Source organism: Bos javanicus, chromosome 8 (genome assembly GCF_032452875.1).
Source record: "Bos javanicus breed banteng chromosome 8, ARS-OSU_banteng_1.0, whole genome shotgun sequence".
Lineage (NCBI taxonomy): Eukaryota > Metazoa > Chordata > Mammalia > Artiodactyla > Bovidae > Bos > Bos javanicus.
The window spans coordinates 71223910-71241689 of record NC_083875.1 but is presented as its reverse complement, the minus strand read 5'-3'; the positions used below and the strand labels follow the sequence as shown (position 1 = coordinate 71241689).

General features: G+C 42.3%; 1 protein-coding gene across 3 annotated transcripts in view; it reads left to right on the top strand.

Annotated features, from left to right (window-relative positions):
- The window catches only part of ENTPD4 (ectonucleoside triphosphate diphosphohydrolase 4), a 37736-nt gene extending 20788 nt beyond the window's left edge, over window positions 1-16948 (top strand). For 2 of the 3 annotated variants that reach the window (XM_061425849.1, XM_061425850.1), the window contains exons 7-13: window positions 3554-3613; window positions 3892-4046; window positions 5654-5820; window positions 8456-8780; window positions 10658-10743; window positions 11584-11745; window positions 12908-16948. In XM_061425849.1, the coding sequence (XP_061281833.1) occupies window positions 3554-3613; window positions 3892-4046; window positions 5654-5820; window positions 8456-8780; window positions 10658-10743; window positions 11584-11745; window positions 12908-13136 (1184 nt within the window). In that variant the 3' untranslated portion in view covers window positions 13137-16948. The remainder of the gene's footprint in view (window positions 1-3553; window positions 3614-3891; window positions 4047-5653; window positions 5821-8455; window positions 8781-10657; window positions 10744-11583; window positions 11746-12907) is intronic. The other variant, XM_061425851.1, reaches the window with a different exon arrangement.
- The last annotated feature ends 832 nt before the right edge of the window (window positions 16949-17780 follow it).

Genomic DNA, 17780 nt, shown 5'->3' with positions numbered 1-17780 from the left:
CCTGGAAGCCGCACCTACCAGAGCCCACACGCCCTAGAGCCTGTGGTCTCCAACAGGAGAAGCCACCACAATGAGAAACCCACGAACCTCAACTAGAGAGTAGTCCTGACTCACTGCAACTAAAGAAAAGCCTGTGCAGCAGTGAAGATCCAACACAGCCAAAAATAAATAAATAAATAAAATTATTTTTTTTAAAAAGAACCCCTTAGAAGGATTATACACTATGACCAAGTAGGATTTATCCCTGGGATACAAGTGTGATTGAAAATATGCAGATCAATAAATGTAGTACATCAGTAAAATGAAAGATGAAAATCATTTCATCTCAATAGATGCAGAAAAAGCATTTGACAAAGTATATCCTTTCATGATTTAAAAAAAAAAAAAAGGCCCTTAATAAATTGGATATAGAAGGAACAGACCTCAGCATAATAAAGGCCATATAGGACAGACTCACAGCTAACATTAAAGCTGTTATAATGTTATTATAACATTATAATGTTATAATAACATTGTATAACATTTTTTTATATAAAATGAAAGCATTTCCTCAAAGATCAAGAATAAGACAAGGATGCCCACTCTTCTTACTCCTATTCAATATAATATTGAAAGTCCCAGCTAGAGCAGTTAGGTAAGGCTAAGAAAAGCATCCATAAAGGAAGAAGTAAATTTAATGCTGTTTGCTGATGATGTATTCATATACAAAGAATTCCAAAGACTCAGTCAAAAATATTAGTTGTTGTATTTGTCAACTATTTCAGTAAAGAGGATGCAAAATGAGCATTAGCATTGTTTATGCTAATGATGAAGCATCTAAAAAAGAAAACAGTCCCACCCACAGAAGCATGAAAAATGTGAAATACTTAGGAATAAATTTAACCAAGGAAGTGAAAGATCTGTACAATGAAAACTGCCTAGACTTTACTGAAAACAATCAAAGCCATAACCATATGGAAAGATGTTCTATAGAGTTGGTAAGTCATCTACAGATTGAATGCAATTCCCATGAAAATACCAGAGACATTATCTACAGAGATAGAACAATCCTAAATTGTGGGTGGCACTGCAAAGGACCCCAGATAGCCAAAGTAATCCTGAGAAAAAAGAACAAAGCCAATCAGGTGTCTGAGTTTCAAACTCTACTCCAAAGCCATAGTAATCAAAATAGTGTGGTACTGGTGCAGAAATAAACACAGCAACCAGTGGAACAGGATAGAGGGCCTGTTATTAAATCCTGTCAGGTAATACTTGAAAAGAGAGCCAAGAAAACTTAATGGATAAAAAATTGTCTCTTCAATTGATGATGCTCAAAAACCTGGAGAAACACATGCAGAGCAATGAAATTGGACCCCTATGTCATGGATCAAATACCTAAACATAAGGCTTGATGCTGTACAGCTCTTGTAAGAAAGAAAGAAGTTCATCATGGCAATGATTTTTTTGGATAAGACACCAAAAGCAAAAATCAACGAATGGGCTATATCAAACTCAAAAGCTTCTGTGCAGAAAAAGAAATAATTAACAAAATGAAAAGATAGCCTACAGAATAGGAGGAACTTTTTGCAAATCATCTTTCATATAAGTGGTTAATATCCAAAATATATGTAAAGAACTCATATGACTTTAATAACAACAACAAAATCTGATTTAAAAATGGGCAGAACTAAATAGACATTTTCAAAAGAGGGTGTCAGAATGGCTAGCAGGCGCATGAAAAGATGCTCAATATCACTAATCATCAGGAAAACATAAAACCACAGTAAGCTATCACCTCATACCTGCTAGAATGGCTACCCTCAAGAAAACAAGAGATAGCAGGTTCTGATGAGAAATGGATGAAAAGGGAATCCTTATACACTAGGGATGGAAATATAAATTGGTCCACCACTATGGAAAATAATATGGAAGTTCCTCAATAAAGTAAGTTCTCAGAAATATAAATGCTGTGTCATATGGTACCCCTAATTTCATTGAAAGTAAAGTGAAAGTGAAGTTGCTCAGTCGTGTCTGACTCTTTGCGACCCCATGGACTGTAGCCCACCAGGTTCCTCCATCCATGGAGTTTTCTAGGCAAGAATACTGGAGTGGGTTGCCATTTCTTTCTCCAGAGGATCTTCCAAACCCAGGGATTGAATCCAGGTCTCCCACATTGCGGGCAGACGCTTTACCGTCTGAGTTGGGTAGATCTTCCTGACCCAGGGATCAAACCCAGGTCTCCCGCATTGCGGGCAGATGCTTTACCATCTGAGTCGGGTAGATCCCCTGGAGAAGGAAATGGCAACCCACTCCAGTACTCTTGCCTAGAAGAGTCCATGGATGGAGGAGCCTGGTGGGCTACAGTCCATGGGGTCGCAAAGAGTTGGACATGACTGAGCGACTTCACTTTCAATGAAATTAGGGGTACCATATGACAGCATTTATATTTCTGGGTATATGCCCAAAGGAAATGAAAATAGAATTCTGACAAGATACATGTACTCCCATGTTTATTGAAGTGTTATTCACAATAGCCAAGATACAGCAACAACTCAGGTGTTCATCAACAAATTAAAGATGTGGTACATAGAAAAGGTGAAATCTTATGTAACCAAGAGAAAGGAGGAAGGATATCCTTTTATTTTTGACATGGTTGACTTTGCACGTTATTCTAAGCGAGGTAAGTCAGAGAAAGACAAATACTATGTGATACCATTTATTTGTAGAATCTGAAAAAGTCAGAAACCAGAGTAAAATTTTGGTTACCAGGGGATCGGGGTAGGAGATAAGATTAATGATGTTTAAGGGTAGAAACTTGTAACACTAGATGAATAAGCCATAGAGAGTTAATGCATGGTATAGTGAATAGAGACAATAATACTGTACTGTAATGATGTGATGATAATATTGCTACAAGGGCAATCATGTATAAATGTATCAAAGTAACACACTGTATCACTTAAATTTACACAGTGTTACACGTCAAATTTATTCAGTTTTGAAAAGTTGGACAGGTCTTGAATTGTTGGACTCTGGAGTTTGGGCTTTGTTTTATGGATCAGTCCAGTAGAGAATAGCGTGAGTTGGAATGGGAAAGTAGGAACAAGAAGGTCAGTTAGACTGCTATACCAGATTAAATGAAGGCAATAATGAAAACAGGTGAGGATCGGATGTAGAAAATGTTATAAAAAGAGAATCAGACTTGGGAACTGAGTGAGAGCGTGGGATAAAGGAGTGGAAGAATCAGAGTTCACTTGTTTTTAAAACCTTGCACTCGATAGATTTAGCCTCAAAGTGAAAACTCCAGTATTTCAAAACAATCTCCAAATTTCAAAGGAACACTAGGTCCTAGGGAATTATATTTTCAACACATGCAAATGGTATGAAACTACAAAATTAAAAGTTGAGAGTTCTTGGAAAACCACTGGAAAAAGATAAAAAACACCAGTAAAAGTGTATTTCTTCAGATAATATTTTCACAGCTTGTCGGGATAAAATAAATGTCTGCACAGATCGCACTGATCAGAATTACATAAACTGTTTTTAAACTTTACTCTTCTTACAATGTCTTTAGGTGTCTATGCTTGGATTGGCATTAATTTTGTCCTTGGACGATTTGAGCATATCGAAGATGGTAAGTACTGTGTTCCCAGTGAATGTGTCTAACTGAACCTCTGTCTTTTTCTATTTCACGCAAAGCGTAGAAAAGGAGCTGAGTCTTGTGACACAGCTGGGTGTGGGGGAGCAGCGTGGGAGGCACTGCTGTCACTGAGTGAACTTGATCTTAGTGGGGAGGAGCGGGTTGGGTCTCCTAGATACCCTGGAGCCCACCATGAAAGCAGGATGACTGTTTGCAAAATTGTGCTTCCCTGCATTTGTTCCGTTCCAATGGATGTTTCTTGTTCTTTCCAGATGATGAGGCAGTAGTGGAAGTTAACATCCCTGGTAGTGAAAGCAGCGAAGCCATTCTTCGTAAAAGAACAGCTGGTATTCTAGACATGGGAGGCGTGTCAACCCAGATAGCATACGAAGTACCCAAAACTGTAAGCTTTGCCTCCTCACAGCAGGTTATTATCTGTACAAATTTCCTTCCTTTTGGTTTGGTTTTCATTTAACATGTCTCCATCCATTTTTGTTTTGTTTTCTGAGTCTGAACACATCTTTACTGTGCTTGCTGAGGGTCCCGCCTTCTCAACCCAGGCGACAGGAGACGGGAGGAAACCAAGGCAAACCTCCACTAAGCCGTTTGTGTTTGTTCATTGAAGTCAGCTGGTTTGTTTTCTGAACTTACGTAGATTTTCCTTTGGTGTGTATGTCAGCCACACACTTGAGTTTTTATTTCTGTTTCCAGTCACTTTTTTTCTCAGCAGGTATCGTAAAACTTAATATAATAGTGTCAGATTTCTTAAGTTGTAATTGGGAAAAATTACTTTTATGTGGGGGGGCAAGGATGTGTGGTCAGACAGCTGTCCACTTTTCTGGTAAAGACTGAGGTTTGTATCCACTGGTCCGGGTTTCTCACCTTGTGATCCACTCTGTCGTTTATCTGCTCCCCTGCCTCTACCTCTAGTTTCCCAGGAGGCTGGGCGGCCTTGTGTAGAGCAGAGGTGGTCTAGATGGGTTCCCGAATTGCTCTGTGTCTTTCGCTGTTCCGTTCAGTTGTAGATTAATACGAGCAGAGAGAGTGGTTAGAAAAGAGTGGAGCCGGACAAGCTTGGGTACATTGTCACCCTGTCCTCTCTAATTGTGGGACCTTATGCAAGTCACTTCACTTTTTTGAGCAGGTCTCTTCAGCTGTAAATGTAAACGCAAGTGTCTCTGACAGAGAATTATTACAAAACTGATTGAGGTGGCACATATAGTATATTTAACGCCCTGCCAGACACCATGTCAACTCAGTAAACATTGATGTGTTTTTGACATGTTTATTAAGTGCCTTAGAAGAATGCTCTGTAAATTCAAGTATTGCAATTTGTGTTTCCTACTTCCCATCCACGCATGCCTCTAGAAACTATTACACTCTTGGTAAAAAGTCACGTTTTCCCCTCAAAGCAAGAAACTCAGAAAAGCAAATTTGGGAAAAAATACTGAAAAATCAGGAATAAAAATTTCCCATGGATGCATCATCCAAAAAAAAAAAAAAGATAGTGTTTTGGTGTATTTATTTTCATTCTTTTTCTACCTCCTCATAGTTTTTAAAAATATGGTTGCTATAATCTTACTGTTTGTCCAGAGCTTTGTCCTTTATTGAACAGTGCATAAGCATGTTCCTCCATAAACTGCTACCATAATAACTAACCCCTCCCTGGAATTGTGTATTTCAATGGCATCCAGTATTTTCTGTCACAGAATTGCAAAGGACGTGGTTGTGTATAGAGACTTCAATGTTGAAGACTATTTTCATAGTGTGGGATTTCCTGAGTAGATTTACTATATCACATTGTTAACATTTCTTTTTAAAAAGTCATTTTGGTATCACAGATGTGCAGCCCACCTGAAATTTTTTGTCAGGGTTGTCATGTTGAAGTAGGAAAGATGCTTAGAAGGATCCTTGGGAAATGCAGGAGCAAAATGTTTGCTCCTTTTAGATGAGACTCTTTCAGGATCCCTCTTTTTAGAAGGAAGTAATTATTTTTGCTTAAAATACTTAAGTTTGTGGCCCTTACGTCTGCAGGAAGAAGTAGCTAAGAACCTGTTGGCTGAATTTAACTTGGGGTGTGACATTCACCAAACGGAGCATGTGTACCGTGTCTATGTGGCCACATTTCTTGGGTTTGGTGGCAATGCCGCTCGACAGAGGTATGAAGACAGAATATTTGCCAGCACAGTTCAGAAGAACAGGTAAAGCACCTTCCACTGCTCAGCCACGACTTTGAAATCTAGGTCTGTCCTCATAGAAGACATACCCAGGCGAAGCAGGAGCCCTCAGTCAGCAGAAGAACGTCAGCACTGCTAGCTGTTTACCGCCCGCCCAGCCTGCTGAGCTGGGGAAGAAATTCAAGGGTGCAGGGTCCTGCCTTCAGCCCCAGCCTACCAGGCTCCGAAGGAGGCTCTCACTCTCAGACCCAGGGCTTCACTGCTGGATTAGAGGTCTTGCTCTCAGGATATTAAATACTTTTAAGCCCTGGTGGTGCTATTCCAGATTGTCAAGTCCTGGGGAAACTCAGTATCTGGGCCACTCGGATTTCCTGGTGGCCCACAGGATGCATTGGTGGCGTTGAGTTATGAGATGGCCTAATGTCGTGGAAACCAGCCTGGGCGGTTATGTGGTAAATACGACTGTAGGAAGGAGGTTATTCATAAGAAAGAAATGATCCAGAAGTCAAAGTTTGTCATTTTAAGCATCTTTAGCAGTAACACTTTTAAAAATGAGTTTATGAAGATTTCTGGTATAGAAAATATCAAAAACACCTTATCAATTTAAATTTATTTTATGTGTTTAAGTATGTACCAAATATTTATTTAAAATTAGTCCATTAGAACAGAAAAGCTATTTTGATGAATTAAAAAAACTCTGAAATCTGGGGTTATGTAAAGAGTTATTAATTACTATGCTTTGTTTTGTTTTGATATAACAATTTTGAGGGGAAAAATCCTGATTTATAGAGCTAAATGATAGTGTATTTCTTTGACCAATTTGACCTTGTTGTTGTTGTTGAGGTGTAGTTGATGTACAATATTATATAAGTTTCAGATGTACACCATAGTGATTCACAGTTTTTGAAGTTTATACTCCATTTATAGTTATTATAAAATATTGACTACAATTTAATCTTAATAAACCTGTGGCGGCCTAAACTTTAAGAAAGTCCAAATCAGAGCCATTTAGCTCCTCATTTTCCAGAAACTTGCATGTGTGAATAGGAAAAGCAGTAAAAACTTTTTCTTTTTCTGCTCTACGTGTTGGTTGAATAATGTTAGGTAAGAGATAGTAAGTAGTCCCAGTTTCTTTTTAAAAATGGCATATTATAGCATACTTTGCTAAAATTATTTTTAATGATAGTCTTAAAATAGAAATATTTTATAAGGACATTTAATTTAGAACTTTGGAGAAATACCTTCTTCTGCAGCCCTAATTTTTACTAATTGGTTTTAATGTCAAGAAGGTTGTATAGTGGGCCGTGGAGTGGTACTTCTTAATTTAGACATAGAGCAAGAAAAACCTGTAGCATGAAATACACATTTAGCTCATCCTAGATTTATATAATCATTATAAATATTAGTCATCACTTTTTACGTATGTCCTGAATTGAGCCTTCAGATGCATATTTATCTCTTTGCCATTAGTAATGATGATAGACTTTTTAAATTACTCAAATATTTTAAATTAATGGCAAAGACTTTAATTTATTACATGCACATCCATTTTGAGTTGCCCTGATCTTATGTCAGTTGAGTGTCAGGTAGAAACTTGACTTAATTTCAGTGACTGAATGTCAAATTCAGGTGCCCTCCTAATAGTTCAATACCTTTTAGGCCCATGGGATTTCCTGGTGTCAAACACTAACATAACTTGAGCTTTTCTTTAGCGGTGAAGACACACAGTAGGATGACAGATCTGGACATTTCATTGGGAGGTAGCAAGTGTAGAGCATTTCAGTGAACAATGTGAAGATTTCTACAGGACTTCTCAGAGCCCACAGTACAGTAAAATTGTTATCTGCTGCAGTTGGGATCAATAGTTGGTTAACTTAAAAAATTCAGTTAGAGCAGAGAGTTGTAAAAATAGAATCAACCTCAAGCATTTTGTTCTAACTTGTGTATTCAGTTGCCAATCTTTCGCTCTGGACTAAAAGCTTTTCTTAGGCTGCATCTGTCATTTCTCTGGCAGGCACTGCACCCACTCATTTGATACCATTTTGGCTTTCTTTCAAGAATACCAAAGCCTTAAAGACATCTGTGAAGCAGTTTGATACTACCTTCTGTCTAGATTTTTACTAATTTTTCCAAACTTTAAAAAAAAAATCTTGCTAATACCTAATTTGACACCAGTTTTCTAGCATTTTGCCTTTATCGTATTTTTCTAAGGCATCTGACCCAGCTTTCACAAGACCAGCACCTTCTTTTTACAGTCACATTTCATCTATATATAATTAAAATCACAGGCATTTGTGGCCAAAATGGGGCTGGGAATAACACAGTGAGTGGGCGTTGGACTGCAGTGAACAAGAGACACGGAAGAGCTTACTAACTGTACCCTCAGCAGCGGAGGACATCAGGCTGTGTCACAGGGCACGGAAAGCATCAGTGATCTGACCAGGTCCTAGTTTCACTGGCCCCCATTTAGGTGTCTGCTGTACTCAGGTGTGTGCTATGAATCTCCTGGAGGGGCTCAAGTCTGTGTTTTTCTAGCTTGATTTTTCCTGAAACCCTTTTGTGTTCCACGGGACAGAGTTTGGGAAACACTGACTTGCAGCCACCTTCTTCTTCACAGTTTTCTGTCAGTCTCATGATGAAGTTTCTCTTGGTCCTGTAGACTCCTGGGGAAACAGACCGGACTAACTCCTGACACTCCATACCTGGACCCCTGCCTACCCCTGGACATCAAAGACGAAATCCAGCAAAACGGACAGACGCTGTACCTGCGGGGGACGGGGGACTTTGACCTGTGCCGGGAGACCATCCAGCCTTTCATGAACAAAACAAACGAGACGCAAACCTCCCTCAATGGGGTCTACCAGCCTCCAATTCACTTCCAGAACAGCGAGTTCTACGGCTTCTCCGAGTTCTACTACTGCACGGAAGATGTGTTACGGATGGGCGGAGACTACGACGCCACAGCATTTACTAGAGCCGCCAAGGTAACTGTCCAGGGAGCTGGTGTAGGCAGTGACAGCCCCAGACTTGAGCAGGACATGGGAGGTGGCAGAAGGCTGTGTGCAGCGCCTTAGCAGCCCTGGCTGGGCCTTGGTTAGGTGAGAGGGACAGTCACAGCAGAAGCCAAAACACCCACCGTGAGCCAATTTCTGCCCCACTCCATGGACTGCACTGCCATCATGGCTCCCACACGTAATAGTGTAATTCTGGTCCCACGGCTCCTCACAGCTTCCTGCCCTTTGCTGCCAGCACCCCTCTTCTCTTGTTCTCCCTGCCTTCCTGAAAGCCCCCTAGGCTCCAAGCCTGGGCAGTCGCCTCCCTTGGTCCTCTGACCTGTAGGTTCTTGGCTGGTCTCATCTGAATTCATGGTTTGCTGCTGCCTCCCAGAAAGAGGCTCCACATGTGACCCCTGCCCAGTGCCTGCTAGCTCTCACAACTCCAAACAACCCCTCCTGTCTCCCCATTCTGTTCTGCTGTGTTGCCTTGATCATGGCATCACAAGCCATCTAGTCCCCCTCCCCTCCCTCTGTCACTCATCCATCCCTTCCCGTACACCCTGTTACAGCAATCATTAAGCATATTATTATACGTCAGAAATAACTTTTCAGCCTCTGCTCTCCCTGCTTTCTGTCCCACCCTCACTGTCCCAGTCCTGGACTCTGTCACTTGCACCGTTGCAGGAGCCTCCCTCTGGTGCTCCTGCTCTGGTCTCCCTCCCATTATTCATTCTCCGCACTGCTCCCCAGTGTTCTGTCTGAAACCCAAGTGCTGCCACCTGGTCTCCTTTTCAGAGTCTTCAGCGTTTCCTCTTGCTTCTAGGATGAATTTCAAATACATTAGTGTGTCTGCTGCCCCCGCCCCCGCCCGCGTCTCCCCACCCAGCACTTTATGCTCTAATCGTATCAGAGATTTATTTGTTTCCCTCCTGTCAGTGCTCCCTTCCATCTTGTCTTCAGCCGTGGTGTTTCCTCTGCCTGACAGGTGTCCTAACCCTCTCACCCCAGGCTGAGCACCATATTTTCTGTGTCCCCTGTCTTGAGTTTCACTGCTTCTCTGAGCCTCAGTTTCTTCACCCTTTAAACAGAGTTTAGAATAGCAGCCATGTCAAGGAGCTGTTTTAAGCATTACATTCAGAAAAGGTGCTGACACAGTGTTCAGTAAGTCTTAGCTCTTAATATATACCTCTGTACAAGTGACATCAGGAAAAGGTGGCATCTCTTTCCCATCTCTTGTAATCATCCCTGTGTGCCCAGGGGCTTTCCTAGTGTCTCACATGGTAAAGAATCCGCCTGCTCATGCAAGAGACTCAGGAGACCCAGGTTTGACCCCTGGGGCAGGGAGATCCTCTGGAGTAGGAAATGATTACCCACTCCAGTAGTCTTGCCTAGAGAATGCATGGACAGAGGAGCCTGTAGTCCCTGGGTTCGCAAAGAGTCGGACATGACTGAGCAACTGAACACACACTGAGTTCCCAGAATACCATGTAGCCATGGACCTAGGTGTTAAGTCTGAATCATCTGAGGTACAACTTCACTTTTCCAAAATCTGTGCCAGTCACATGCAGTCATGGGGGGAGAAACTCAGCAGTTTGGAAGAGGTTGCTTGTGGGCAGTGAAACTCTCTGTAACAATGATCTTGACCAAAATTTAAGATGAAAAACAAGCATTGTCTCTCTCATCAGTGAAGCATTCACGGAGTGTGTGTGTCATGTCCTTGTGGGATATGGACATACATTAAGCTTGTGTTTCCTAATTGGAAGGATATGTTCATTATGAATATGAATTTGGTCAATACTTTTTTTAAATGAAAAAAATTTAATAAGCTTTTACTAGGGATATACTTGGGGTGAAATTTCTTTCAGGATTATTGTGCCACGAAGTGGTCGATCCTGCGGGAACGCTTTGACCGAGGACTGTATGCCTCTCACGCCGACCTCCACAGGCTCAAGTAAGTCATGGACAGAGAGCCCAGGGTACGTTGAAGAAACTGTGTGTCCAGTCTTGGCCCCAGTCTACCTTTGCGTCCTCATCGGTCCCTGCTCTTCCACATCTGCCCAGGGTCCTTTCAGATGGATGGCAAAGACTCGCCCAAACATGTCTTGCAGTCTTGGGCTCCGTTTTGGTCTTCCTTCCACCTGGGATTCTCCTGTGCATCTTTTGCCATTGATGCGCTGCCCAGAGGTCAGAGGTCAGAGCTTTTTTTCCTCTGTCCACTCAGCCAGGCTCTGTCCCTCTCTCCGAGTCTCCAGAGCCCTCATTATGACTCTGGCACATTTATCATATTCTGTTTTGTTTTATGACATTTGTTGCTTTTTAAAAATCCTTTGCTTAACCACATTGGCTATGTTATTATTTATGATGATATTGTATTACTTGCTTAGCCCAGCACTTTGCAAAAAGCAAGCCTCTGATAAATATTTAAAATCATAGACTATCAGAGCCAAAAAGGACCCTCCCATGTTCTCATTATATAAAAAAGAAACTGAAGTTCAAAGAAGGTGACTCTGGCTCAGTATTTATTCAGAAAGGAGTTAAATGATGGAAAGCCGAAGGGAAAAATCTCTCATGGGCACCACGTATTAAATTACATAGAGATCAGGTTTCATGGGCGAATCGATTTGACAGGTGAAAGATGTGGGACAAGGAGTATAAACCAAGCGAATCAGCTGGAGATGCTGATTTGGCCCTCAGGACCAGCCTCGTGAAGTCGATCACAGAGGGCAAGACCAACCACAGGGGTGTGTTTGGACCAGTGACTCAGTCCCCTTCATGTCTGTGCCATTTGTAGGTATCAGTGCTTCAAATCTGCCTGGATGTTTGAGGTGTTCCACAGGGGCTTCTCGTTTCCTGTCAACTACAGAAATTTAAAGACAGCCTTGCAGGTTTACGACAAGGAGGTGCAGTGGACTCTGGGAGCAATCCTCTACAGGACCCGCTTCTTACCCTTGAGGTAAGGCTGGGCATCTGGTAACAGAAATCCAGCCGAAGGTGCTTCTCTGCGTCTAAGGGATCCTGGTAGCGTGGGTGTGGGCTTTTGGGGCGTTGTTAATGCTGGCTGAGGGCAGATTGGGAGCATGGCGGGGTTGGAGGGGTGGGGAGGGGGGGCTTCTGACTTGGTCTTCCACACTGGTGCATCCTCCGCTCCCATTGTCATCAGCTCTCTGTTCCCTAGCCCCGACACAGAGGGGTCCATTCTAGGGTCCTTAACCCTTATGGCCTTGGACCACTTCCTGAAATCTTGCTTTTACTGCATAATATAAATGCAAAAGTTTATAGAGGAAACTGTTATATTGCAATATATTTATCAAAAATTACAGAAGACAAACTTGTGATTTGTAGTTTATGTTCTTCCTTATTAAAACCTTAGATAGCAAGACCTGGCAGCAGAATTCATATTTTCTGGAATTTCAGTGTAGTGATACCTGTTGATAGTATTTTGAGGCATCTGCAGAACACCCCAGTGTGATGGAAAAGATCTGTGAGTTGTACTAGGAACTCACATGTCCTGCTGACACTGTAGTGGTCTTTGTCTGCATTCACATTCAGTGGAAATACTGCATTGCAGCCAGAGTCATAAAATAAAGATGTGTCTTCTTCCCCTTTCACATTCAGACCTGGCTGTCAGTTGACCCCCACATCAGAACCCTAGTTCACAAATAAATGTATTAGCTGCTTTTGGTTTTGTTTTTCCCTTCATTTAATTAAGCCTTGCCCAGCAGCATATTTAGCTGGGTTAACAGCAGAAACTGAGAAGTAGGTGTTACTGATCACAAACATGTGCTTTGATTCCACATGGCTTCTGTGTATTAGTGAAACACAGTTCTAACTTTCTCTGATTTTTGTTACCCAAACCAGAGTGTTGGTAACAGCTCCAGACTTATGAATACACTTTCATGTGTTACCGTTTTCGTACTCAGAACCACCCTCTGCTGGGCTGCATTATCCTGCATTTTAGAGGTGAGGGAACCGGGTCTGGGAGACAGAGGTGACAGTTCCTGTCTGCAGAGCCGGGTCCTAAACCAGGTCCCCCCTGCCCGGTCCCTGGGCACCGTAACCTTGCATCTGCTGCCTGCCTAGTTAGCCGTCCTGTTTATTCTTGTTCCCCGGGGCAGAGACATCCAGCAGGAGACCTTCCGGGCCAGCCATGCGCACTGGCGGGGCTTCTCCTTTGTGTACAACCACTACCTGTTCTCCGGCTGCTTCCTGGTGGTCCTGCTCGCTATCCTCCTCTACCTGCTGCGGCTGCGGCGCATCCACCGGCGGGCCCCGCGCAGCGGCTCAGCCGCCGCCGTCTGGCTGGAGGAAGGCCTTCCGTCCCAGAAGATAGCTGGTACCTTATGAACCGGACTCCGAGCCCCCGGAAGACTCTACAGGAAAAGCCATTTTTGCCTCAGGGTTTCTCCTCTTCATTCTCACTTAGTTTTGTTTTTCCTTTTCCTTTTTGTTCCTTGAAACAAAACCAAACCCCACTGTTAGTAAACTCCACTCTCCTAGAAGTATTGCGTCCAGCTGTTCTGTGTACAGCTTTGAATGGAGGAGTCAGGAAAAGGGAGCATCACTTCATTTTTGCTGCATAGACTGTCTGACAAAAATTACAAAGATTTTGGGTTGTTCTCTAAGGCATATTCGATTTTAAACAGATGCACTTTGATACTGGAGGAAAACAGCAGGCTGTCCTCTGTCAGGGGAGTTGGAACTGAGGGGTGACGCTTTCACAGAACCAGAACACGTTCTCACTGGACTGATCATCCCTGTTTCTGTCTTGAAAGCTCTCACCTAAAGAGGGAGATGCTTAGTTTTATTTATTGTTCCGGGCTCTTACTGTTTATTTTCTTGGCAGGTTTAAAAAACCAGAACCATTTATATCCACAGTAGGTAGGTATAGGCACCAAGAGGTAGCAGTTTTTAAAATTGATAGGAAGAGACCTGAAAAAATGTGAAAATGACCAGAGTGCTGTGTGTGTGTGTGTGTGTGTGTGCGCGCGTGCGCGCGCCCAACACCAATGGGAGAGAGTGAGAGAGTACAGTGCTGTCACTTTTAAAAGCACATGCTTCAGAGTCTACTGTTGCATTTCATTTCATTTAGAAAAAAATCAGTCCTCGATACCAACCACAGGCAATTACTTCCTTCATCCCATCTTTCAGCACCCTTAGAACACTATGTTTTTGACTGAGTTGGAAAATTCATAGTTTCACTGGTTTTAATGTTGTTAGAACTGGAGCTGGTGTCTGCCAACTGGCATGTCTGTATTTCTCATTCATTTGTGGTTATTTAATTGTGCTCTGGTTTCTTCCACCTATAAGTTGGTATCCCTCCTGCCCTCGTATTTCAGAGACTTGGCTTGATTGTTGTGGTTGAGGTAGTCCTGGCAGGGCCACTGTAAAGCCACAGGACTAAGAGAAAGAAGAATCAACTCACATTTTGAGGAAAACAAGTTTGACATTTCAAACAAAAATCTAAAAAGTCTGTGAGATGGGTGGTTTTTTACCTATTTATTTAGTTCAGAAACTTTGGACATTCTCATACATAGTTTTTTAGATGATGGTGTGTGTGTGTGTGTGTGTGTGTGTGTGTGTGTACGTGTACACATGCATGCACGCCCCTAGACTATTTCTTAATTCCACAACAGGTAAATCCATCTAGTTGGTAACAGATTTATATTTTGAGAGTCATCAGCTGCTTTTTAAAAGAAACACTGATGAGAGAAAGAATTCAGGTTCTTAAGCCCTTATTTAATTTAGAAAAAAAATTGGATATTCATCTTGTCTAGTAATTACTTAAAAACCTGACATACTATATGTTGATAACTTAAGAGATTACAGATTTAAAAAAAAAAAAAAAAGAGATTACAGATTTATGAAAGAAATGCAAATCCTCTGATCCTGCTCTTCGAAGTGAACATTCTAACAATGGAAAAATTGTTGGTAGAAAGTTTGCCTCTCAGATATCAAGAAGGTTGGAGGAGCTAAATGGTGTCATAGCATCTCATGTGTAGAGAGACTTAAGAGAGGATGGAGACAGGTATTTCTCGAAAAAATCCAGCCTCTGAAATGCTGATCTCCACCTGTTTAATTCCTTGGTTCCTGGTAAACACTGTTCTTTTTCAAGGCACAGCCACACTGTGAGCTGTGTCGTGAGTACCCCAGGGGTAGAGAGCTGGCATGCTTCTCCTTGGCTTCTTAGAGGGGTTGCCCTGCGGACTGTAGGTGGCATTAGTGATGAACAAAAAGTAAGTTTACACGTTAGCTTTTCTACCACCAGCCATGTGGAGTAGTAAGGCCCTAACCTGCAGGATGAAAATTTCCCAGTACCTGGAATATGTGATTTTGCCTTTCAGATCACGACAAGGATAAGCTAGCACAGGTAGGTTTAAGTGGGCGTAAATTAAGACCTCCTAGTAAACAGCCACTTTTTAGATAAAGGGTGCTAATGTGGTCCAGCTCTGTATGTTTGGGGAGTGCAGCAGAGACCAGCATGGAAGATCCAAGCTTGACATCCGTCTGCCAGGACCTATCTCAGTCTCCAAAAGGAGTCCCCAGATTAGGGTCCCAAGGCACAGTGGCCTTGTACTTTGCATAGTTCGGAGCTGTGTACCCCATCAAAGAAATCCCAGCAGAGGCTTGGCAAGCCATCACCCACAGGGAAAATCTGGGAGACTCTTGAGCTGAGAATGTGTTTTCAGTTTTTTTGAGGTCATTAAAGGAAAAGTAACCGATACACACCAGAGACTACATGTGACCTGTAGAGCCTCAGACACTTACTCAGTGTCCCTTTAGAGAGGACGCTGCTGAGCCTCCACAGAGGGTCCATTCAAGAACGGATATCCAGTGCCTTCTCTCTATTTAGAGAGGTCCCTGCGACCAGCGTGAGCACAGAAAGAAGGGCCAGAGACATGACCAACTGCAATCTGAAAATAGTTGTGGATGTGCCAGAATCTCACTCATCTTTTTCTCTAGGTACTTTTCAAGATTGGTTTTCTAATAAACCAGATAACATATTCCCCCCTCCCCCAACCCAAATTTAAAACATGCTGTTGGGGGGTGGGCGCTCACTCTGCCCTGTTGTGACATCAGCAGGCACAGGAGGGGCCTACTTCTGGAAGCAAAGAAATAATGTCAATTAAGGGCTGGCTAAGAAGGCAGTAAAGTGTGAACACTTTTAGTGACAGAAAGCAGGAGAAATCAGATGGGTGGGAGGGAACTTGCTGAAAGCCTCGAAAAGAGCAGTGTTCTGTGTTAGCTTTCTGTTGGGTGGAAAGATTCCTCAAGTAAACGCTTCTGTTCATCATCCTACCTGTGCTGCTCCTTTTTAAACCTCCAGAGAATGTTCTTGAATATTTTACAGTCCCTGCAATGACATCACAGTAAAAGTACAAACAGACTGATTGGTCCCAGTGGTTTTTGCACATTCTCGCCCTAAACCACTGGCTTTTTGCAGCTCCCCAGCTGGAAGCTGGGGAGACCCCTTGCTCTCCTGTCACCATACCTGTGCACCCAGGTGGGAAAGCTCTAGAGTACCTGGTGTTTAAATCTGAAACTCAGATTTAACATAGGATACTTCTCCATCTAAGAAGCATGCACCACTTAGCAAGAAACTCAAACAGGCAACTGCGTTTTCCAAGCTTTTTTTAAAAAAAAATCAGCTTTAGAATATTGTGTGGTTACGTGCAATGAGTGCAGCAGAACTACCTATAAGTAAATTATTTAGTTATTTATTTCTCTTTCAGGGTTATGTTTTTTTACGTTTTTATTGATTGTCCTCTTCCGTAGTGAATGAGGTGACCAACCAAGGAGAATTCTGTGTTCTGTTACTGAGATTTTATTTCGAGGTTAGGAATTATACAAACTAAGGGAGCATCTCTAAATGTTTTTGATTTAAATGGTGTTTTCCATTCAAAGAATAATTGCCCTCGGGCAGTTGTGCTGTTGTATCATTTTCTGTGTTTGGCAGCCTCACCCTGCGACACTCCAGAGGGATGGGTGCTGAGAATAAAGTGGAAGTTCATCTGATGGCCCATAGGTTCTGTGTGAGCTTGCTTGCTTGTGATTTGTAAAGAGATTTTCCTCTGATGTTTGAATCTTGTTACCTGTTAGAATGCTTAGTTGAACTTGAATCTCAATTCAGTAAAATAAATTGTCTGAGTCTGACTACACACTCCATGCGTTTGCTGTATTTGACAGGCGTGGTGGAGGGAGGGGTCCCGGTGTCCTTCAGCTGGAAACCCAAATATATAATGAGTAGAAACATTCACCATGGTGTAATACTAAGCTATTCATCAACAATAAAGGCCATTGAAAGACTCCTGTTTATATAAGATTGTCATTTTAAAGGACCCATTAACTATATCTCCGGTGGGTCAGACGGTAAAGAATCTGCCTGCAATGCAGGAGACCTGGGTTCAATCCCTGGGTCAGGAAGATCCCCTGGAGAAGGGAAAGGCAACCCACTCTGGTATTCTTGCCTGGATAATCCCATGGACAGAGGAGCATGGTGGGCTACAGTCCATGGAGTCGCAAAGAGTCAGGACTGAGCGACGGAAACACATTAACTATGTATATACATAAAAGGAAAAGAAATGATCAAATGTTATGCATTTTTGTCTTATAAGTAGTAAAATAATTGCTGACCTTATATTACACCATTTTACAATTAGATCTAAGTTTAAAACCATTGGCTTTTTTTCCAGAGAAGCATGAATCCCGTTATTAATGTTGCCAGCAACTATTAGAAGCTACCCCTATTTTTCAGCTGTTTGAGAATATCTAAATAGGGCTGCAGGAGGAAGGACCTGAGCCATAACCTGAAAATAGATGTTAAGAGACAGATGGAAAGGAAGGGGACCGGCTGTTAAGAACAACAAAAATAAAAGCCGGGCAGGTTCGGGGGAGGCAGAACCAAGTGGGAATGTTGGAGGGCAGTGAGTGCAGGGCAAGGAACCAGCCAGTGAGCACAGGAAGGAATGGTAATGTTAAAACCTGCTTAAA